This window comes from Merops nubicus, unplaced genomic scaffold (assembly GCF_000691845.1).
Source record: "Merops nubicus isolate BGI_N331 unplaced genomic scaffold, ASM69184v1 scaffold15211, whole genome shotgun sequence".
In the NCBI taxonomy this organism is placed as follows: domain Eukaryota; kingdom Metazoa; phylum Chordata; class Aves; order Coraciiformes; family Meropidae; genus Merops; species Merops nubicus.
The window spans coordinates 57,228-82,234 of NW_008589153.1; the positions used below are offsets into that span (position 1 = coordinate 57,228).

At 34.3% G+C, this 25,007-nt stretch overlaps 1 protein-coding gene across 1 annotated transcript in view; it reads right to left on the reverse strand.

Annotated features, from left to right (window-relative positions):
* LOC103781774 (alpha-mannosidase 2-like) overlaps nucleotides 1–25,007 on the reverse strand; it is a 68,262-nt gene that overhangs the window by 38,262 nt on the left and 4,993 nt on the right. The window contains 4 exon segments of the mRNA XM_008949496.1: nucleotides 1–28; nucleotides 16,987–17,054; nucleotides 19,944–20,058; nucleotides 21,380–21,565. The exon segment at nucleotides 1–28 is cut by the window's left edge and continues 21 nt beyond it. Of these exon segments, the coding sequence (XP_008947744.1) occupies nucleotides 1–28; nucleotides 16,987–17,054; nucleotides 19,944–20,058; nucleotides 21,380–21,565 (397 nt within the window).

Here is a 25,007-nt window from a genome sequence, read left to right on the forward strand (position 1 = left end):
TTCCATAGGATTATATATCAAAAGGTACCTGCAAAAAAAAAAATTTGTCAAATTATCTTCTGGCAAACAAACCACCTCCTCCAGGTTTAACGTTATTTCACACAAATATTACATACCAAGCATTAAAACAATGTTAGAACAACAAGTACATACCACAACAAATAAATATTCAAAACATAACCAGGAAACAATGAATATTTAACATATATTCTTGGCAGATGTTCTTTTCTTAATGCCATCATTTTTTGCAAGCAATTTTGAAAATACTTTACAATAAAAATACATCAACTTCCATCTTTGGGAAATTCCAGAGAATTACTATTAACAGGTGCAAGCACAATCAAGATATTTAAGAACATTTAAAGTTTATTTTTTAGGCTGGACTATCACACGCTTACCCACAGTTGCTCTCCCTTTAACTTAAGTTAGAAACAATGAAATAATGAAAAACTCCCACTGTACAAATGTATGATATATATATTTTAAAGCAACTAGTTTCTCTCTGTTGTAAGAGGAAACTCAAAATTATTTAGTTTACCAAAATTCCCTATAGCAATCATCTGCATACGATTAAAATATTTTTATTAGGTACATATAGAATAACTAATTTTATGCCTGTTCTTCCACTTGAACACAGATTATGTTACTAACCAAAAAGGTCAGCCCTGAAACTGAATAGAGTAAATAACCATATATTTTTTTTTACTACATATTCTAAGGTATAGAAAAATAAGATGATTCTAGAACATTTGCGCCTCATTAATCTGGAGGGCTATCATTGTACTTGTCTTTTCACTACCAAGCTCAAAGAACACACTATTTACAAATAGTTCCCTGAAGTTTCCCCTCTTCATTTAATCCTATTAAAAATATAGTCTTTAGCAATGAAAAATCTTGCCAATATTTCTAATAACATCTTAAGATAGACAACAGAACCTCTATTCTGTCTTCAGCCTCCCTGACCCTTCCCAGTGAAAAACAGTTTACTTCTTCATGAAATCTCACCTGTACTCAGTTTCCACATTATCCATTTCCTACTTATCAAATCACCCCTTCAGCATTTCTTCTAAGTAGATTCTTCTCATTCTCTGCTTCATTTCTCTGCAGATTCCTCAGGGTTTTGTCAGTGGTTTTCTTTCATGTCTTAACCTTCAAATTCATTTACCACTTTCACAGATCAAACTACTTCATCTAGAATTGCCTCCTTCCACCCAAACTGGAAATCTCATTCTGTCATTGAGTTCTTTAACATAAACGTCACTTGTAGCTTGAACCTCTTCCCACAACCTCACATTCTGACTCTAGGTCAGGTTCCCTACCCATACATTTAGATTCTCTGTGCTTCATTATTCAGTAGCCTGACACTACTGTACAAGTCAGGCCCTGTTAACAAGTTACTTACACATCTAAATCCTTCAATTCCTCCTCATTCAGAGAGAGAGGACTTCTACAAAATGGGGTGTAATATCAGAGAGACAAAGTTCATGCACTGTTAAATTATGAATGCAGTAGATACATACAAGGAAAATAATTCTTTCTTCTCCATACTGCCAAAATCTCACCTACTCTCTTTCCATCCTGTCCTTTGCATTTTTCTGCAACACTACCCTAATCTTAATAAATGCAGCTTTGCTCTATGGATACACAGAATCCGTATGAACATACACCAGGCTACCATCTTCCCCTTATCTTTTTATTGGCTCTCTCTTTTTCCTGTATCAAGCTTAGCCTGTTGAACATCAATTTCATAGCCCATAAGTGCTACCCTGTTACTTCACTATCAGTAGGAAAGGTCAACTCCAACTTCTCATTACTTGAACAAACTAAAATCAGAGACTATATTTCTTCTATCAAGAACCTTTGGATTACCTACCATACAGCAAATGAGCTTCCCAAAAAAATTATTTTCCTTTTAACTTCTTAGATGAAGATTCCTGTGATGAAGTATTGTTAAATGAGTTTTCATACATAACAACTACTTTCCCTGTAAATTTGTGCATCTAAGTGTGGTCAGTTGCCTTCTAGCATAATCAAAAATGCTTTGGGATGCTTTCTTTTGTCTTGTTTCGTGCTGAAGACTCCTAGATTACTACAAAACACAATAGTTAACCACATTCTTGATCAGCTTCCAGAGTCAAGAACTTGTGCAAGACTGTGAGAGCCTGCCCTAGATCTGTGTAGGTCATTTTACACTTCTCCTTAACTAAAGATGTCTTCTTTTTGGTTAAGATTTTAATTTAAACTAAACCAACACACTAGACCCCTCCAAAAATAAGAAGATAAACCCAATATATTCAGTGAAATAATTCTTTAAAGAACTCCTCATAAACTGTGAAAGACAAGAACCGTGTCAGAAACAATACAGATCTAAGAGATGATCTGACACCAAAGCTCAGAATAAATTACATTCTCATCCATATACAGAACACTACGAAAATCTTGTATTTATTCTTTCTGTACAGTGGAATTCCTCAATTATGCCTCCAAGAAAAAAATGCTAGCTTCTGCATACAATTAATTTCTAGTAATGGTATACATCTTCATTAAATTTACATTATCTGCCAAAAAAGAGTGCATTAATGTAAAAATATTTCCATAAACCTTGTTTGCCTTCCCTTTGATGTAAACTTTTTTTAAAGTCATGTGAGTCACATGACAAATTTACCCTTGACAAAAGATTTTAGGAACTGCCACATTATCACTCTATTTCACCAGGCCTTATTTTTAATATTCAGATAAAACAAAACTCTTGTTGTATCAAGGTACGTATGTTTTATACCTTCTTGAATCTATGCATTATAAGTGCACTCTGTGCATGTAGAGTAATAAGGGAGTGAGATGAAGCTAGTAATGACAGGGCCAATTTTCAGCAGCTGAAATACAGGAATTTTGCCAAGATGCTAGTATTTTGTTCTCAAATTTTATTTCACCAGGACTGAAGCAATTATACTCCATAACATAAAATTCTTGTGCATATACAAAAGTACTGACTAATGTAATTAAATTACATTACTTCTGAAGTACCATGCAACTCCCACCCTTAAATACCATCCCACTGTAACTATTTTAAACTCTGTACGAAAGAGCTACACTCCACTTAAGCTCTACCTTTACAAAGAAAGTCATCCACAAATGCAGGGTACAGCTGCCTTCTGTATTGTGGTTACATTACACAGAGAAGCAACTTCAGAGCATTTAATGGTTTTCTATTCCATAGTTTAAGGCAAAACCATGAATAGTACTGTGTTTCAGAAGCAGCAATCAATTCTCTTCCTTTCATTATTCAGATCACTGGTCTTTGGCAACAGCACTAAGAAAACTACAACAGCTCATTTCTATTTTCTAAATAAAGACAAAGGGTTTTAAAGCCTACTGGCAAAACTCAGAAGAAAAATTTTACCTAAAATATGCTACTTTAGCAACACCATTATGGCCAAGTGTCAGCCATCATTTCTTTCACAGTCATCGTTTCCTTCATCTATTCAAGAAATAAAAGAATTCTAGAACTATTTAAATATAAACTGCATTGAAACAAAAGGAAATCATAACTTTCTACAGGTAAAACCACAGCCAATTTACTCACACAGAGATCACGTAGTCCATCTGTGCACTGGGAGCAGGACTCAACTGCTCCCAGACCCTCAAAAAAGGAGAAACAGGTGCAGGTCTGAGCTCTTAATCCTAAATTGGATGCATTTCTGGTGTGCAAGTATTTGCAATTTCATAAAAGCAAATCCTGCCACCTGCTCTTCAGAGATTTTTGGAAAGATATACCAGATATACCTTGATTTTTTAAAAAATTTTTTTTTTTTACTCCATACTTTTCTAGGTCTCTGAAACCCAGAACAAGTATGTTTTCTTCATAAAAGTATGATCATTTTCTCTATATAACCTACCATATGGCATTAATAAACCATTCTATTAAACCAATACATTGAAGCACCAAAGAATATTTTGACTGGACTTTCCTGTAGCCAAGATACAACTTGCTGTGAAACTTTTTCAGCCAGAGCTGAAAAAGCCACCCCTCATTCTTATTTCAAATACTTTCTTTTTAAAAATTGCCAAGAAAACATGTAAACCAGTGTGGCTATATGCACAGGTGAAATGTGAATAAAGCTAATTCAGATCTCTGACAACTTTAATCTTGGTCTCCTAGAAGAATGCTATTGGAAATTTTATTTCTTAAATATAAGAGTTACAGTATTTCATACCACTGTTCTTTTTGTTTTACTGATAAGCATAAACTTACAGGCATACCTATATATTCATACACACACTCATTTACTGGTAACACCTGCAACACACTTACCATTTACTTTTCAAGTTCATTCAATGCTGCCTTCACAAGGGATGCAGTCAAGTAATGTGAGAAACCAGAACTCATTACTAGTAAATGTCAGAGGATCATCACTGACAAAGGATTATTCAGAAAACCGTGTCTTCAGGACACTTGGGACTCATGACAGCTTAGGACAACAGCTTTCATTGCTTGGTGGAGGATCTTTATCAAAGCTGGCTTTGAGAACCAGTTCCCTGAGGCCCTCTAGCTCTCAGAGTGATGAAGTTTACTAGAATCTCTGACAAACTTTCATAGATTAGAGAATTTCCCACTCATATACAGTAACTCATCAGAACCTGTTCTGTGGGCACACATACACAATTTCAGTGCAAAGTTACATGAATAGCACCTTTGATGCTGACTGGTTTCTTTCTCTCTTCTATTACAGAGGCTAAGCTAAAAAAACAGCTAAGTGGTAAAGCAAGCAAAACTGCTATAAGCACACCAAAAGTTGATGAAAATATAAGCCATGAAGCCAAATAATAAACTGTATTAACAGTCTTACACAGAAGAATGAAAAAGAACAGGAGCATGTAACTACTCCTGAAATGTCAAAGGGGGGGAGGCGAGGGGAAGGTGGCAGGAGGGGAAAATCATCGATACACATAAAAATGCTTTAAACCATAGAGAAAAGGAATTGAAGTAACTCTACATATGTTAAAAAACATCAGAGGCACTGGTGGGTAGGAAACCAGAATTCAGCTAGGAAGAGATCTTGGCAGTTGATGGACTAAGATTTTACAATTCTAAACAAAAATGAAATTCTCTAAACAACGTCATCTCACTAGGATGATGAAACAGTAATATCTCTCCGGACATCAAACTGGGAGGACAAGAGAGAATGAAAAGCTTTTCATATCTGAAAATATGAAATAAAAACTTACTTGGAAAGATGTGAGAACAGCCAGTAGACAGTAACATTGTTTAATTAGAAACACTGATGTGTAAGAGGTAGAAAATAACTGAGGTTTAGTATTTAAACTCCATAAAGCACTACTTGCCATTACAGCTGCCAAAAATACCACTAAAAATTATCTGAATTATATGCCTTCTGTCACATATTGAAAGCTAAAAAAATCACACAAGATCCAAGACAGTTAGAATCCTAAAAAATTTTGTGCTTTGACACTACACAGGCTAAGAGTGGTCCAAGCTTTTGGGAACAGTGGTAAACAAAACAAAACCAAGCCTATAAACTTAAAACCAGATACTGATCTGTACATTGCAAACATGTGTAACCTCCCCTGAAGAAAAGACACCCATGATTCTTGCCCTGAAGCCCAAGAAAACATGTAATAGACACTCACCTCAACTTTTTAATACAGAACTAAAAAATAACTGGACCACAAAAATTTCTCACATTTTACTCAAACACCTCTTTCCTTGTTTTGGAGGACCACAGGAAAAAAACCTTTGAACCATATTTAACCACAGCAGTTCCTTCTTCTTAAGAAGAAAAACTCAATACTGAGTTTTAAAACTGAGTATTTATTCAACACACTATGTAAAAAAGTTTCACTTAGTAGTAGCAAACTCTATCAAGAAACAAGGAAACAAAGAATGTGGAAAACAATTTGTCAGTTAATTTTGAGTTAAATAGTCCTGGGGGGAGTGTGAAGGGGGGGCTTTATGTATTTTTTAAGAGCTATGCACGGATACTTGTCTAATAATCTAAAAATAATTTTATCCCTAGTTCATACTCAGTAAGGAAGCAAAACCTGTAATAACCATAAAATGGAATAATTCTGCAAAGGAAAGTTTGTTTTTTTTCCCAGAAGGAAAATACACTCCTATGTAAAACCATATCAACTAATTTACAGAAATATGATGCTAGAGATTCAGGATATTTCTTTAATAACTATAACTGGATATACACACACACACATATATACTACCTCTGGTGTACATATGAGGAAGTGGAGAGGCAGAAGGAAAATCCAGGATTTTCCAGTATTAGGAAATGTCTCGACCTTATCATAACTGTAGAGAATTGATCTGTTGCTACTACTGTAAGTAGTTATTACTCTAGTCAATACTTCACACCTCATCATAAACCTACCTAGACACAGTAAAAAAATGAATTAAGAAAAAAAAAATTTAATCGGCAAACTTTAACGTGTAAAACAGTTAAAATACTCAGCACTCAGACAGCTTTTCCATCAGAAGTGATACGGAAGCACTTCCCTTTGGAACAGATCTGACAAAAGTAAAAATAACATTTGTCAAGGGAAAAAAAAAAAAAAAACACCTTTCTCTCCTAAACAGGAATTTGGTTTTGCCTGTACCACAAATGGAGCATAAATTGCTGTGCTTGCATATTAGGGATAGCAGCTTTAAGCAGAGCTGTTCTTTCATGAGAGCACCTAGTTCTCATCCAAACATCAGGTACCAGTTCAGGTCACTGGAAGGTCCTGCACACCTTAAACCAGTCCACTTTTCTCATGTATTCCAACTGGTCAGAGACAGTATGTACAAAACAGACTAGCCTATAACCTTAGGCCATGATGGGTACTGCAGAATATGCTGGTTTGACTCTCAAGACGGAGCTCAAGACACAAAAGGGAAATCTAGATACTAATAAAAAAAACCAGTGGACTAGAAGGTTGTTGTAGTTTGACCTCTTAACCAGAACAAGAATTCAGTAGGTCTACCTACAAAATGTTGCAATCACTATTTTTAAAAACATCCCAAACTGTTCATACTGTTCTGCAACTCAGGCACACATTTTGCTAGTACTCTAAACTTTTAATTGCTTTACAGTAGATACCATTTCAAATTCTGTCTTTTTCCTCTGCAAGTGCAATAAATGTAACTCTTTTTGTAACAAATCTGAATGTATTTACAGGTTTAAGTTTCTCACTATCATCCTTTTCCAAACTAAACAGATGATACTCCAACATCATTTTGGTCACTTTCTTCAGCTTGGTACTCCCATTTTCCTGTGTGCTTTCTCAAAGCCTCATCTTTCTAAGTATGCTTTCTAAAACTAGATACTGTATTTTTGATGAAGCTCTCATCACTCTTAGTATAGCACACTCTTAAAAAAAAAGCTGTATTTCACACAGAACATTTCCATCTAAATCATTCATAAGCAAAACTGCCTCTGACACCCTACAAGTGACTTTCAGTCTGATCCGTTATGTCCATTCTTTTTCTGCTTCACTAACTTCTGTTTGGTTAGTCCACAAATTATTTGTCCATGTGGTGTGCAAAACTTCTACTTGCCCGCTTCACTTCATTCTTTTGACCATGAAATATTTGCTCCAGTTTACCTAGACAGCTTTAAATTCTAATCCTATAGTGTTTGTTCCTAGTATGACTTCAAATTTTATAATATATTTACATTCTGCTCTATTAGCACAATTGATATAAGCAGAAAACAATTTATTTTATTACCCAAACTAAAGAATTCCTTACTTGTTTCTGGCCTCATTGCACATAAAACTCCATTCTGCTCAGATGGGTACTCAGGGATATAAATCGAATAATATGTGACATCCAACATTTATCAGTGAACATTTAAGTAATAGCTAGGCAATGAGCAAGTCTGTTTATTAATTAGAGTGAAAGTAGCACTTACTAGCAAAAATGCATTTACAAGAAAAAATGACTAGAAATTCAAGTGTGGAATTAAACCATGATGCCATGTCTGCTTTTTTGCTTTCCCATTATAAAGAACAGAATTCAGATCTACTTCAGTATTCCTGCTTGAGTCAGTATTTAAAAAAAAAAATATAATCTGCACAATGTGAGAATGAGCTTTCACAATAACCTATGCCAAATTAAGCTCAGAGCACCAAAGGGAACTACAGTGAAAAGTGTGCTTTAAGCTGCATCAACACACCTAATTATATTAAAGCAGTTAGCTTCAATAATTGCTACAGCTTTAATGTACTCTGAGATACAGTAGATGCTGAAGCCATTAACATCCGTAACTACTGAATGGTAGAAAGTCCTAAATAGAAAATTCCTTTATAAGGAGAACCATATGATTCAAGAGCTGCAGTCTTAGACGTACTATCAGATGTTAACATGGAATTTGGGGTAGTGCAATTACAGGTGGTTTCATCTCACTTAAGCAAATAAGATAAATTATGTATCTTATCACATCCAGCTAAGTGTCTTGTAAATTTAAGAATCCTAACTTGAGAGTATTAATACTGTCAACATTTTTGTTTTAAATTGCCTGTTTCCATCCTAGATGAAATTCTTACAATCCAATTAAACTTTCTTACAGAGATTATAATCAAATATTATCATATATGAATAAATTTTAAGATTTTTACCTCTTCCTAAATACGACAGCTCTTCTAGTTTATGAAAAAACAATCCTGCAGCCGGATTACTAGGAATCTAATCTCAGCTTGAAACTCCAAGCACACAGTATGTATTTGTGCTCCTTTCATAAGATATAAAACCAAAGCTGGAAACAGAATCTATTAGCTGCAGACCAGCTGTCCATTGTAAAATCAAACTGGTGACATTAATAAGTGAAAAACACGTATTATCAATAAATAAGTAAATTCTTAAGAATTCAGTAGAATTTCAACTAACACAATAGAATTATGATTATGACAGCATTTGAAGAGGACCTTAAACGATTACTTTAGAAGCAAAGCTATAATGTTAAAATTACATATTTTTTCTAAAAGCAGTAACAGCTCACATACAAATAATTAAAAACAATGATGCTGTGGTTAAAAAAAACAATAGTTCCATTATCTCAGCTTGACATTTTGGAATTCTGAATCACTTCATGAATTGCCTTCCTAATCACAAACCCAAAGTCAAACCTTAGATTCATTAATAAATGTGAGAGAGAACTCACACACATACATTCCTATCAATTGCCTTTTTGTAACACTACAGACATATCTTTAGAATATCCATCGCTCATGCAAAAGGCAGAGAATTAGGCAGACAATAGGCAAATATTCCACCCCTCCACTCTCACAGGCAGCAGGACCTTTGTGTGGTTTTCTCAAGAACAAACCATGGAACACCCTCAATAGAACAGGATTCACAATAAACACAGACAACAGCACAGCAAAAACTGTAAATTTTGAGAACACAAAAATCAACCTAAGACAAGACTTCTAAAATGTTATGTACCTACTACATATGTCAGATACACATACTTCCTATGATTTGGATGGATTGGAGTGGCACACATATCCTAATCTGGAGCACATAAGTACTCTCCAATTAAGGACAAAAGGATTAAGTCCAAAGGCGCCATTTTAAATTTTTCTTTTACCACAAAGTTGTGAGGTGTTCTGAAGTCCAAGATGGGCTTGAAGCCCCCTGACTTTTTCAGGATCAGGAAGTACCTTCACTAAAATCCTTTCCTTGTTCCTCTTGTAGTGCAGGCTTTATAAATCTGCATTTAGAAGGGAAAAAAAATCTGTTTCAGAAGAGCAGAAAGACTTTAAGTATGCCATATCACTTCAATCTGTGCCTTGAGAGCCTTGGACTAACTACAGTATTGGCTCAAAGCAACTCCAGTGAAAAGGCTGAAGGGGACAGTGCCTGGAAAAAAAAAAAAGAAATAATGCACAAATAAACTAATATATTGAAATATATTGTGTATCTTGTACTTCCCAAAACTGCTTCGACAAGTACAATGCATGCAACACAGATCTTTCAGTTGCATTCCGTTCTTTACTAGCATATTCCTTTATAACGATCACTTTTTATTTTTGAAAAACCCAGGTTCTTCTCCTCCCCCCACAGTATGCTTAGTTTCTTTGTTCTTTCTGCACTTCATATGACACTTCAATTTTACAGTGTTCCTGGGGAACACAGAAATTTCTGTTAACACCTTATTGTGGGATTTTTCATTTAATGTTACAACTTTTTTAAAGCAACTAAAGCATCAAACATCTTCACAGTCTTATTGCAATGGTCCTGCAAACCCCAAAAATTCCAACTGAAATCCTGTGCATTGAACCAAAAATCCTAAATTTGTGGAGTTTTGAGAAACTGCAAAGATTCTACAAACACTAAAAACTCTATCTACTTATTTACTGGTTTAATTTTGCAGCTGCAATTTCAAAGACAGACAGTAAATCAAAATGTTATTAACAGGCCGTCATTGTTTTATCGACAGTAAGACAGACCAAAAATTGAAAAAAGTTTGATTTAGAAATATTTTTATGCACTGAAAAAGTAATGATTTAACGCTTGAAATTTAACAACTTTTAGAATTTGAATTTAGAAGCATGACAGTCAAAACCAAGTTTTGACAAATAAAGATAAATTCCACATAAAGCTTTGGAATGACATTGATTGCAAATCAAAGCTGCTCTTTTTCTCCTTAACAATGAAAACCTCTAACAACTCTAAAATGAACCACAGTTCAGTTTTAAACAGCCATCCCTTACATCAAAACAGACATTTAACCCTTAGCTTATTTCTTGGGTTTGGTTGTTTGGGTTTTTTTTTTGGTTGGTTGGTTGGTGTTTTATTTTGTTGTTGGTTTTGCTTTGTTTGTTTTTGTTTTGCTCCCCCACACCCCCAAGTTCTCAGATGAAATTATAGTGAAATCTCAACTGCCAATGCAGGGAGTTAGTTCTGAGATGAGCCTGCACATGGTGTAATTAACACCAGGAGTAGAAAACTCACACAGTAAAAATGGAAAGCCGAAAACCTGCAGTGACCTTATAGAAAGAGTGGGATTTAAGAGATCAAGGTGTTGTGAACTCTGCCAAGGTCCTCACTTCCTCTCCCATTACACATTGCCAACACAGAATGTGACTGTTTTCTTTAACAGTTGCACAATTAACTTCCATCTATAAATTAGCAGAATGAATGTAACCTGCCCTCCGTTAATTTTGAAGTAATAATTTTTGTCTCAACCATTTTTGCTGAAATATTTGAGTTCACATTAACTCATGTTTCCGTATTCAGATGTGTGCGTTACCCTGTGTCAGCCAAGCATTTTGTTGCCTTTGCAACAGCCCTTCCATCATGAAAATCAAGAGGGAGAACATGTTCATGGCAGTTACAGGCCACCTGAAATCTAGTAAATTGTTCAGGTGGCTGAGCACTGAGAAAAACACTTAGAAGTAATTCTTAAAAAAAAAAAAAAAAACAAACATCAAAACACAACACATTAGGCTGTATTGAGTCTAAGCAGCCAGGGTATGAGAAACTAAGATTGCAGCTCTTCAGATAAAATTTCAAATACTTTTCTAATTTTGTAACTATTTGGACTACTGTGCTGAGAATACAAATGCTTAAAGTACTGTTTCTTAACAGAAGAGCCTTACATCTTGATTGAATGACTATTCATCCTGTCTACCTCCCTTACAGTTACTTAATACAGAGGTTTCACTTTGACAAAAACACAAGGCTGAGCATATTGCTGTCCCTATTTCATCCAGGAAAATACCTAAAACTCTTGGTTTGCTTATGGTCTGGGGTTTTTTTTCTTTGCCTTTCCCCCCTCCCAGGGAAAAACTGTGCTTTTTGACAATCTATCAACAGCCACAAATACTTTTCCCCTCATTTTAAATGTTAATGCACCCTTTCTTGTTTTGTTTAAACATTTTTTTTCTCATTGACGATCGAAAATACCCTTGTTTCAACTGTCTTTTTTAAACTGTTTCAGTATAAAACCAGGAATACATATGCCTCAATACTCATGTAAGCATAAAAGGTAATTAAAATATATATGTTACTAAAATGTCAAATGCTGTCAGAGCATCCTCTCCTCATAACTACATTGGACAACTGTTCAGATTAAATGTACCAGCATGGGCAACACAGGTCAAAAAAAATCCAATAAAATCCCCCACCTCTGAAGTTAAAGTTGCCAGTATGAGAATATTAAAAAACTACCTCAAACCATTCACCTTCTAAGCTCAGAAAGTTGAGCTTCACACCATTTGCTTTGGTGTGAAGCTTTCATCTGTTGCTCCACTTCACCAGGACAGCTTTCCCTTTTGACCAGTCACACCAACCAAGTTTCCTTTGCAGGCAAGTTATCCTTACTGTCATCTTCCAGCCATATAGAGTACCACTTACTGACCTACCAAGATTTTTTGACCTTTATACATTACTCTTTATCACACCTTAAAGTTGAAAACATAGCTTTAAATTCTAATTACAGTGCTGTGTTGAGAACCAGTGAGTATACCTGCCAAGTGAATTTTTGAAAAGGTAACCAACTTGCAAAATCTTAAAGGTATACTAGAATCTTTTTCTCAAAAAAGCTCACAAATTTTTGACCTAACAAGATGAACACAGCTTATGCCAAAACTTTGTTAATTATAACCTTATGCCAAAACCTGCTCATAGATATTGAAGCACAGATAATAGCTGAAGTTATTTTGTATCCTCTACTTGGAAAACTGAAACTTTTGTTTATAAGGTGGGTGTCACTGAACTGCTTAGTGCTTTGCCAGATCTTTGAAGAAACCATTGATTACAGTGTATCCTACTCATAATTAATCCCCTAGGCAATCTGAGTGTTTAACTAGTGGAAACTGTCTGCTAAACTATCAGAATATCCTGGTAAGGAGGATATCATACCAATCCCGTATGATTAGCTGACAAAAGTAATTCATGGGCAAACTATAGATATTGCTGGTTTAGCACAGAAAATACTATTCAATCATTTTTTAAAAAATCTTTCAACATTATAATATCTTCAGATACAACTTGCCTATATAGAGCAGTGGAGTTCAGTAGTAGAACTCCCCAACCAGGTATATGAAGTTCAGAAAGGGGGGAGGGGGCGAAGCGTGATTGATACTTTTAGGTCTCATTCACTCCTAGGTTCACCATGTTTTGTCAAACGATACTACTACAAAATCCATGCTGGTACAAACAGCCCATTCAATTATTTAGTCACATATTATGCTGCCTTGCAATGCTGTCTCCAGGAAACTCTGTAGACAGAAATAGGAAACCCTGGAATTCACACTACCAACATACCTCCATCAACCGCCAATATCTTAAACCGAATGGCAAGATTCAAACCCACACCGCTGCCCAAGTCCAGTGAGTGCAAGTCTTTTGACATTTGGGAAGTATGACATCTGGCAGACTATTCCCAAGACCCAGTGACTGTATCAAAGGACAGGGCTCCCACAGAAGTATGATGCAGAATCCAATTTATCAGCACACTCATGGGCTTTATCTCCAAGGCATGCTATAATAATTGCTAATTTCAAAACAAGACAAAAGTAGTTCCACATCTAGTTGGATATTATTTTGTGAAAGCTTTGTGTTTTCAGCTGAAGTAACAATTTAAAGAAAAAAAATAAAAATTGCAGCTTCATTTATCAGTTAAAGAGTTTTAGTGTAATTAAATACGCCATAACTTCAGTACTTCAAATCCTGATCAGAAGACCACTCAGTTGTTCCAAGGTGGAAATGTTACAGTAAGATTTAAAAAACTCTACATACCTGTTTCATTGAAATTAATACATTAGTTTTTTTGTAAAATTACAAATTCATAAAAAAAAAATGGCAACAGAGCACAACAGACAAGAGATGCACAGGTGGAGGGGAAAGCGATATCAAATACATGAGAAGTGGTACCTACTTAGAAGCAGTTCAAAGATACTTCTCAACTATACAATAATCTGGAGCTACTTCATACTAGAACAATGACCACTGAAAAATACTTTTTTTTTTCCTTTTCTTTTTTTTCCATGTAATCAAGTTGTACTAGCTCTCCTGTACAGTTTGTCCAATCATTTTTCACTACTGACTACAACATTCCCAAGCAGGGAGAACACTTAACTGAAAAACATCAAAAAAGCTGGATAAGTGAGACAAAACCTTACTACCAGCTATTTCCCTGTTGAAAAGTAGGTTGGATTTGAACTTGACAGTATCAACCTAGTAAAATAAAAAAATACAAAAACCATTCAGTGATCACATTTAAAAAACCATTATCTTATGAACTCCCCATCAGTGGCGCTCCTCTAAATTTATAAGTGATATGAACCAAACTTTATACGAAGAATTAATTTATAATACAGCTATTTAAAGGAAAAAAAACTTTGACATGGAGATGCAAAACTACAAAGAGCTAAATATTCATCTAATTAAAGGAAAGTAACATCTTGTCAATTCCACTGATCTAATTTCTATCCCACATAATGTTGTATTAGAACACACTAACAGGACGAAATCTAGAGATTGCATGTTACAGCTATAAAAAAAAAAATTAAGAATAGAGAACTGATGGTTTTATGAGAATAAGTATTTTCCATCTGCTGATACCTCAAAATTTGAAATGAAAAAACAGTTTCTGTCTTAGAAGCTTCAAACTTTGAAGTCGAAACAAAGTAATCATTAAGGATAAATTTATTGAGTTTAAGATACTGCAGAAATTAATATTTCACATCTTTAAATACTCAGATGCACAGTCATAATATTCTCATACTAGATTTAACCAGAAGATACTGTCTCAGCTTCCATACTACTTTTTTTACAATGGTGATAATGTTAGTGGAGACAGACTACAACCAGAGATAAAGTTAGAAGCCTGGAAAGACTAAGCTCATTTTTGTAAAAGAAAATAATTGAACATACCAATACTGAAAATGTTAACAACAAAGTAAACAAAGTAATGTGCACTTAAGCAGTGCTTTGAAAGTGTTTCCAAACTGGAATTCATTACCAAAAAAAAATAAAATCAATAAAAAATGTTTTCAGGTAGGATTATCAATATTCTCTTGTAATCTTTCTGCTCCCCTTCTCCCTCACATTTTTTTTCCTCTTTGTTCTATCTCCCGTTATTCTGATTAAAGTGTCTTTGGAACATTAACCGCACCTTATATGACTGTATATAGACTGTTGTATCTTCACAACACCAGACAAGTTATAATTAGCAATTATTACCAATGTTATCTTCTTAGTAAGTTAAGTTTAGTAGCACAAGACTGCCAGGGTAATATCAATTTTGAAATAAAAAAGCTTGACATTATGTATATCCTTAATGTACAACTGAGAGAAAAAAAAGATCAAACACCTGAAGCGAATAAACACTAAGAAGTGTAAAAATTACTCAACATACTATGCAGGGAATTAAGTGAACAGTGGATGCAAACAAAATGCATATCAGGGGATAGAAGGGACATGGGGGAAATTTCAACAGCTAACCTAGGCAAGTAAAGCAAAAGCATTAAAGCTATCCTCAAATGGCAGAGAAATTCTGTGTTATAACTGGCCTCCAGCAAATTGTTTATATACAACATATATAAACTTCTCCCAGTAATTATTTCTTACAGTTATAATTACAGATATAAGTTAGAAGTTAATTTGACTTAGCTAAATAAATAGCCAGGCACTTGAGGTTTAGACAGTTTTGGACAAGTTTAAGAATCAATGAGCACCTACCTAGCACTCCAATAATACACTAAAACTCCTATTCTAAAAAAATAAAAGTATATGTGTCTATACGATTGCTCTAGAGATAAACTTATATTAACACTACATATACACACATATTATATACATTTAATTTCAGAGGACTGAAGACAATTTCCCCCAAAAGCTCAAAAGGGACAAACTTTGCTCATTTTTCCAAAGAATCTCATTAGAATTTTTTTAACAGTAGCAGTTAGTTTGCTGAATAGTCAGACACCTTCATGGATTAGGCAAGTAAGTTTTATTAGTTTGCCACTTGCTAGAACTAGAGAAGCAAAAATAGCATTCACTAATTTTTAAATGAATCTTGAATTACCTGTTCTATAAGCAAAACCCTTATATTACTCAATTTACATACACAGCATTTCCCATATCCCTACATCTTATGTGCACTTTATTTGGATTAGTCTACCTAATGAACGTGTAAGTTATTTCAGGTAGGACACAGAATGGTCACGGGGATAGCATAACATCAATTTCAAGAGAAAACTGCAGAACTACGTACAAAAAAAAAAAAGGCAATTCACTGAATACAATGGAAATTTTGACTCATGAGAAAACAGTATCCTAGTTTATCTTCTACTTGAATTTTAAAGACAATCCAGCATTTATGTATTGTGAATTTTAGGCCTTATTGTCCTGATTTTAGCTAGAATGAAGTTTATTTTCTTTCTAGTAAAGCTAGCTCAGGGATTGATGGGGTATTGGTAAGTGGGTGGTTAGCAGTTGTATTGTGCTAGAGAATCATTTTGTAGATTCTCTGTTATTAGTATTATTTTCCCTTTTCTTTTCCAATTCTCTCTGTGACCCCACTGAGAGAAGGGGTGAGCAAGTGGCTGTGGTGCTTAGTTGCTGGCTGGGGTCAAACTACTACACATAAAAACTAAGGTTTTGCTCACAGTGTTAAATGACTCAGCTGTACTTACTATTAATTAGAATTTTCTATGGCTGCTCTCAAGCATAATTTCCTAAGGATTACAATGCTGTAAAAACACATAGACAAACTACTCTACCTGCTGCAGCTGAATTAGCAGTATGTGAGAAACTTCTATAGTGTTAAAATGTTGTGTCCTTTTTCAACTAGACATAACAGTATTAGCAAAATATGCCAAACTACTTCTCTACCTTCTAAACTTTTCTATTCACCTTTGAGTGAAAGTTAAAATAAAAAAAAAAAACAAAGAAATGGCATAAAAACCTACCACATAGTGAAAACACACACATTGTTAAAAGAATCTCAGACACAAATTATTTACCTTGGTTGTGATGTCAGCTTTATAACCGTCTTGTGCGGCAAAGAGTCTTGGGAAGACTGAACATCATCCTACAAGAGAGGATCTTTGAATTTGTTTTTGAAAAAAACTTAAATGTGAGCTTCACTTATTTATGAAGATTATAAAGTATAAAACCATGCTAGACATTCCAAAACCAGCTTATTTTATAGCATGTTATGCAGGATGAAAAACCACAAAAAAATTACAAACCAAGTTACTTCAGATTGACAAAAGAAAAAGGCTCATTTGAGGAGGAACCTTTGCTTTCTTTAAATGACTCTTATTAGATATCTTTATCAAATTGTCACCTCCTGTTTTCATTTCTGCATAGTTGCCAACTTCCTTAAAATTTTGCAAATACTTCATGATTTTATTAACTTTCTGGTTCTACAGATTTACTGTCTTAAACATTACACTCCTGGTTTTTATCACAAGCATCTAGAATTTAGCCTTCTGTCAGACCTCACTGTTACCTTACATTGTACTTAAAGTAAATATAAAAAAAAAAAAAAAAAAACCAATTTAGGGTGTTTGAATGATTTTTATGTGATAGAAACTACTTGAAAAATTGTTTTGCAATATTGATGAATTTTTATTTTTCACAAGTTTCTCCATTACCTTAAATACAACATGACCCATAGTTCCCTTCCAGTGAGAAAAGAAAATGAACTTTTTTGTGAATTGCTGTCACTACTGCATTAAGTCTTTAAGAGAAAGAACAGCCAATGTACTGTTACATTCCTATTGGTTCATATAATGGTGACAACTACACACTTTGCAACATAAGTGCAAAGCTTTCAGTTTCTCAGAATACTCCAAAACGCTGTCAAAAATCATGTTCTTCAAATCCAGCTACTGCCACTTACAGAAAAGTTTTCTTTCTGCTCTCAAAGAAACCAGACTGTTATGTCAGGAAGATTAAATGGTTGTATAGCTTTACTTTTATACATTGGACCTCATCCTGTTGGTTGGATCATTAAGGGATCTCTAAGTTTTATCTATTTTTCAGTGTATAGTCTTCCAAGAGATGTAGCTTGTCTACTTACACAGACTGTAAAAGTTACATACGATGTAAAAAGTATTCAGATGAGAAAACCATAATGGTTTTATGCTTAACTAATAATTAAGAATAGCAATAACACAGTGCAAACAATGTCACTCTGGAGTCCTCCCATCATATCTCATTTCCAACTTCCGTTTTCCTGATTTCAAGCAGGGCAACTTTCCCTTGGTTATACCTGCTCTCTACTAGAACACTGCTACAGTCTCCTGCTCTGTTCCTTTGACCACATGTGTTTTTTCTTTAGCAAAGACAACAGCCATTCTCCATTGTAAAGTCTTCACTGTCTTTCTCAGCTCTCCCAGCATTCATGCTGAATGCCCATCTCTGAGCAATTCTTTATGTCACCTTGCACTGTTAGCCATCAAAATACCATGACGGTATTTCCAAACAAGTGCATTCAAATTTTCTACTTTCTCAAGATTTGCAAAAAGTTTTTTTGTAAATATCCTAAAGCTCTCCCATTAGCATTCTACAAATCCCTCATCAAAAACCTTTTGTTGTGGTAACCAAATTACTGTGGGCCTATCAAGTTTATGATATGCTGCAGTTACTGTAAACCATACAGAAAAATCGTAACGTACTTCTGTAACCTACTTCTTTTTTCCCTGTGTGATGCAAATATAATTAATTCATCAAAATAAGAACTTTCTTTTTCATTTCTGCCTTCACAGTGGTAATAGTGGGTTAGACTTAGTATGTTCCTAGGCAATGTACAGTTTAAACAGCAATTGGTACTTCTACAATCCAGTGGTATTCATCCATACCCATAACGAACAGGAACAATGAAGGTTTAGTAGAACATAACATCACAACATCCTCCAATTCAGAGCAGAACTGAAAATTTCAATCTATGAAAGACTTCAAAATATTCTTACTTTATGATGGCACAAATTCATTTTGTTAGCTTTTTCAACCAGAAGAAAAAGGACATACTTGTGGCACACATAGCACCTGCCTTCAGGCACATACATGCAGTATGCATATATATACACATTACTATTAAAGTTATAAAATGTATAAAGAACATTTTTTTTATTTTTAAATACCTGGAACTCTGGAAGAGTAATTCAAGGTATGACACACCTAACACATCTAAGCTAGCAGTACAAGTGTCATATTAGTATTGATAGAAGTGTGAGGTAATCATAAAATAAAGACTGTCTAAATCCTGGTAAGTTTATCCATAATTAAATGAGAACATTTCCTCTGTATTCCAAGTGTATGGACTTAGGTAGACCATCTCAGACTACCTATCTATTACAGCAGAGACCTGTTGTTTAGGAAGTGAAGAAACTTAGGGTTTTGAAAGGAAATTATATCAGCAAGTGTGTTTCTTCAAGGAGCTCTTAACTGTAAAATGGGTCTCAAGATTATACTCAGGGTTGTGTTGCTGGCTTTATCATCAGTAGATTCCTGTTTCAAACAATTTCAGCTAAGGAAAAAAGCATGTCTTGTCTATACCTGGTCTTGCAAATTCGTAAGATTATGTTTAGGGTGGAAATTTTTCTCTTCCTACATTTGTAAAATGGTACATAATCCTGTAATTTGATTAACACTTATATGCAAATCATTGAAGTCACCAGCAAATTGATGCCCACAAGAAAATCAGGACACCTGGTTTTACTACGTGATTTACAAAATGAAAGAAAATAAGCCCATTTATTTTTAGATGTGTGGGGTTTTTTTCAGCATTAACTGCCTTGAATTTCCTTTTTTACTTCCCAACATCTTCAATTAATATGAACAGTGATAAGTAGCACATTTTTGAGCAGTTAGCAGCAAATTTCATTTCTGACTTCTCCCAGGCCACTCAAACTGTATTGGAAAGACATAGTTCACATTCTGTTTCCAGAGAAAAACAAGAAAGATAGCTTACCATCTTCAGGAATGGAGTTGACATGTCATAATTATAAGCACCTTTATCCTTTAGGATAAGAATATGAGCAGAGTCAATGATCACCTTCTTCAAGTTCATTATTGAATGGAAAAGCCTGTTAAAAATTTCAAGTCTTAGTTCTCAGTTGTTTTTATTCAATTTGATAACAAAAAAAAAAAATTAAAAGAACTCAAAAATAAGAGTGACAGAAAAATGCGTGTAATTTTTAATATCAAGACAGTCTGAAATTGAGAACAGCTAGTTGCAATGGGTGACCAGATTGGACGATGCAGAAATATTATGAATTTCATTATATTCCTGCCTTTCATACTGAAACTGAGGGACATCTGCACCCCACTGATATGCTATAAGCATTTATCCTCAAAATGCCAAGTACTTTTTCAAAATGCTAATCTTGGGTAAATTTGCCTTTTATATGTTTTATTGCCAAAATCTATAGTGAAGACAAGCCTGAAACACTGCTGTCAAAGTCAAGACTGCCTTTAAGTAGAATTAGAAAAACAGTCAGAAACACAAATTTCAATTATTACCACTATTTCCATTGCTTCAACTGATAAAAGGTTTACAAACTCTTAAACAGAGAGCCACGTAATTTTATCCATAAAACAATTAACAAATTCATGGAATTTGAACTTGTCACGAATGCAGTAGTTTAAAGTGAAAAACAGATATTTAAAATAGTAATTAAATGCCCTTATTTTAGAGGCATTTCTTTAAATTTTTAAAGATTTTATTATTCCAATATGTAACAGTTTTCTTAACAGAATAACAGAAATCATTTAGGTTGAAAAAGACCTTTAAGATCCGAGTCCAAACAACAAATGCATAGTTGAAGCATATATCCACACATGCATATATCTCATACACTCTTAAATAATAATTCTGCAAAGTAGCTAGCAGAATAATTTGTCACTACTGAGAAAGATATAACCAGATGTTACAGCAAAACACAATAACGGACAAATTAAGCAAAAGACTGGCAATATGAAAAAGTTTTTGTGCATTGAAGAGGTAAGTTACAGAGGGTGTGAGATTTTTCCAAGGGCTACATGATTAAACTAGCATGTCTCTTGACCATTGCTTAGTACAGGCAGATATAAAATGTTCACCTATAGAATAGTTACTGCTGAAAATAGTAGCCCTGTTATCAAAAAAGTCTTGGTACTGTCTATACCTAGGTTCTTTTGAAACCACAGAAATTGTTTGGACACAAATTTTTTACTTCAGAGGATTAAAAAATATTTTATACATGAAGAGCATGGGTAATAAAATCCAGTTTTCCTGTAGAACACTGCTAATACTTTCAGTATTGAGTATGTTCCTAGATATAAATCTGGATCTCTAAAATAAATAGTCATGTTTTAAAAACTGAAGAGCAATTAAGATTCAAGTTTATATTATGTATAATAAATTACCTTGTTCCATAATCCACAACTACCCAATCTTTAGATGTTCCTGTAATAGCATCATGATGCTGAAAGAGTCCAAGGTTCCTCCTAGCTTCTGTCAGCAATTTATAGTTATCCACTGAAGGAAACACAGTCATCATCTCAGATTTACTGGACTGTACCAAAGCCAAGGAGTAGAGGATTTCAGCTGCCCTGCAATTGCAGAAAAGAATCAAATATTTATACAGATTTAAAAAGAAAAAAAGCAACACACTCTAAAAAGTTTTTACATACTTCCTTATGCCTAGTACCACGAGTTTTTTAAACCTTTCTCTTGCACTTTTTAGCCTGTTTCTAGCTTCAAACAGTTAAGAAACACTGCTACACTTCATCATCAGCTAGCTGTACACCTTTAAGCTTCCTCTGAGGCTTCAGTGATGGAAAACAGCTTTAAAATACAAATACAATACAAGGCACAATACCTGTTTAACAAATGCGTGAGATGTACAGATCCAATCTTAAAATGAAACAGGAAGGTTAGACTGCCTTACAGGAAACACACAGTGCCCATTTCCAAAAGCAACTTATTATATAAAGTTATCTTAAAGAAATATATTAACCTGTACATTCTACATATCTATTTTGCCATTTGTACCTTAAGCCAACTAAATTCTCCTTAAGACTTAGGCAGTTCACGAACCTGCTCACTATACATTCACCTGAATGGTGAGCACTGGATTCAAAAACCCTTAGACTGCACAGAATGCAAAGGCCTTCTCTCCTAACTCTTGCAAAAGCCTAACACAAAAATAATACATTTATATTCTCATAAAATAAATGAGAACCTAAAGGTATTTAAAAAAAACAAACAAACAAAACAAACAACCCAAAACCAAACAAACAACCAAATAACCCTGTAATTGCCAGTCACTATAAATATCTGACTAACAAAGATGCCTGTACAAAATCTGGGAAACCATTTGTTAACTTTTTTCCTATCCCCTTTTCCTAAAATGTTACAATTCCAGTTTTCTAAGTCTGAAAAGTGTCAGACTCATTTTCAAACTTTATTTGAGCTTAATGAAGTATTTCAGCTTAATCAAGTATTTGAAGAAACCAAGAAGATACAAGTTATTGTTATAAAAAGCAAAGAAAGAAAAATAATGTTTCCAGAACTTAATTTTAAATCCATTTTGTCTATAAGGAGTACTAGGAACTCAACTTTCAGAAAAACAACTGATTCTGTTTCACAGATCCTATCAGTGTATCAGCCTCTTAGATGCAGAATTTTCCTTTCAAGCTTCAATATTCTTCTAAACATTACAATGGTTCCATGGTCAAAGATGAAAGAGACTCAGAAGTGAAACCACAAGAAATACATTTCTGAGCACTTCAACTTTTAAGCAACTATTTACTTCTCTTTAGCATATTTCCACAAAAGCTTCATAAAGCCTTGGTTTTCTTACTTCTACTACAAACTACTGCAGGTCACGTAAAGGAGTTACCATAGATTTTCCACTTTACCGTAATTTGTCACTGTATCTCTACCTGATGGCACACTGCAGATAGACCAAAATCTGATTGCTTAAAGCCTACACTAGTTTACCTTTAGGTTCACTTTATATGTAACCCAAATAAATAATAAATATTTTTTTCCCAAGATTCTCTGACCTCTCAAGATGTGCTCTTTTCTCTCCATATGTATAGTTAGAAGGACTACTGCAGCTCTTGTCCTGTTCCTGCTTTACTTCAACGACTTTTTTTGCAAACTTACCATAACATTTCCTTGATCACATCTGTGAAGAATCAGAATGCATTCCTAACTTGCCCCAAACCCTGCTGTTGTTCTTTGCATCTTTCCACTATTGCATTGAACTTCTGCTCACTGTTTTCATCACCCTTCAATCCACTTTAATCCATCCATCTCTCACTTAAGATTTAAATATCAGTTATGTCTCAAATGTGCTTTAATGCACAAACTCAAAACTTCTTCAAACACAGGTTGAAAACTGTTTCCTGGCTATTAAGCAGCAATAAAGTACTTCTTAATTCTGGTAATGCTGGAACTTAAAAGCATTCATCCTTCGCAAAGAATACACAGATGGATATATTTATGTCCTCTTCATGGTTTAAGTATTATCATAATGTATTTCCTCTGACTTTAAAAGACAAAACCCTATTTCTGCTGTTCTCACAGCTAACATGCCAACCTTGAAGATTCTCAGGTGTCTGAAAGCAAAACTTTCAAAAACCTTCAACAGTGATCTGACAAGAATACATCTATACCTTTTGCTCTCACATGTTATTCACAGAGGATATAATGAAGGATGAAGAGTTTCCCAAGTACATTTTTAGAAACATGCTTTGGCTTAATTCACAAGACTGAAGATTTAGTTTTCTTCCAGAGATTCTCCTCCTCTAAGTCTAGACCTTTTTCAGAAGTCAAAGGTAATGATAATTCTTACATGAAGGAATCTTTTAACAGTATAAAGTTGTAATTGCAACAATCAAACTTGAAAGCAGTTCATAAGAAGTTTTCTGAAACTCAAGTAACAAAAACCAGAAAAATCACAATGAAGTAAATACTTAAAAATTTTGAGAAAATCGGCTATGATGAAGCTAAAAGAAAATTAAACTCTTGGTGCATTTTAGCAAACAAAAAGTAATTTAGGGAAAAATATGAAAAACAATTAAGTAAGGAATTCAATTTTAAAGGACAAAATCTGCCCTGTTTTCAATACATCTTGTCTTTTCCAATAGCAGCATTGAAAAAGGCTGCTTCCGCTGCAAATCAAAGACTTTAATGATAAGCAAGCTAATGAGAACAGAGTTAAGTAGTATAATGTCAATACAGTAAGTAAAATTAAAATGCTTCTAGAAATCGTATTCCTAATGATGCATCATAGTCTATTTGTAAAACATTTCTGAATAGTTGTTAAACTTCCTAATTACTGTTAGCCTTATCAATGTAATCTTCTAACATGCTTGGTTTTGTACCTTAAGTATAACACTTGCAACATTACAAAGTTCTGATTAAAACACTGCTGAAGTTGCTCCTCAGATAACTCTGTCTTAGGCTTGCTTTTTATCATTCCTGCCATTCTCCTTCCTGACAGTCTTTGGCTTCTTCCCTCTCTGCTTTCCCGTTTGAGACACTTTTCTCCTTGCTGGTCAACACACTGGGTTCAAAGTTATGCTATATTGTCTCTTCCCTAACACCTTCCTAATCGTAGTCCCTTGATCTCACTTCTCTGTACACATTTCTTAGTCTCTCTATTGCTTTAATTTCTTCTTCACTAATTTTTTTGGATTTCCTTAGGTCTCTTATTATGTATTCTTAGAGTGCAGAGAGAAGCCTAGAAAAAGCCACTTTCATTACAAGGAAAACATACTACAGATCACAGAATTATTGTCTCCCAAGTTTGCAAAGCCTTCACTTTACCAGAATAAAGACTTGATTCCTCAGAAAAAGGAAAATGAATCCTGCTAAGTACACAGAGCCTCTGGTCTAGAAAGTATTTGTATCTCCCTCCAAAACGTTACTTTCTGTGCTTCCAAAATACTGCCTTACACAACTCTCTTGCTCTTTCCACTACTGCAGCAACCATTAAAACACACACACACACAAATAATTCTAAGAAAATCTTAGGGAAAG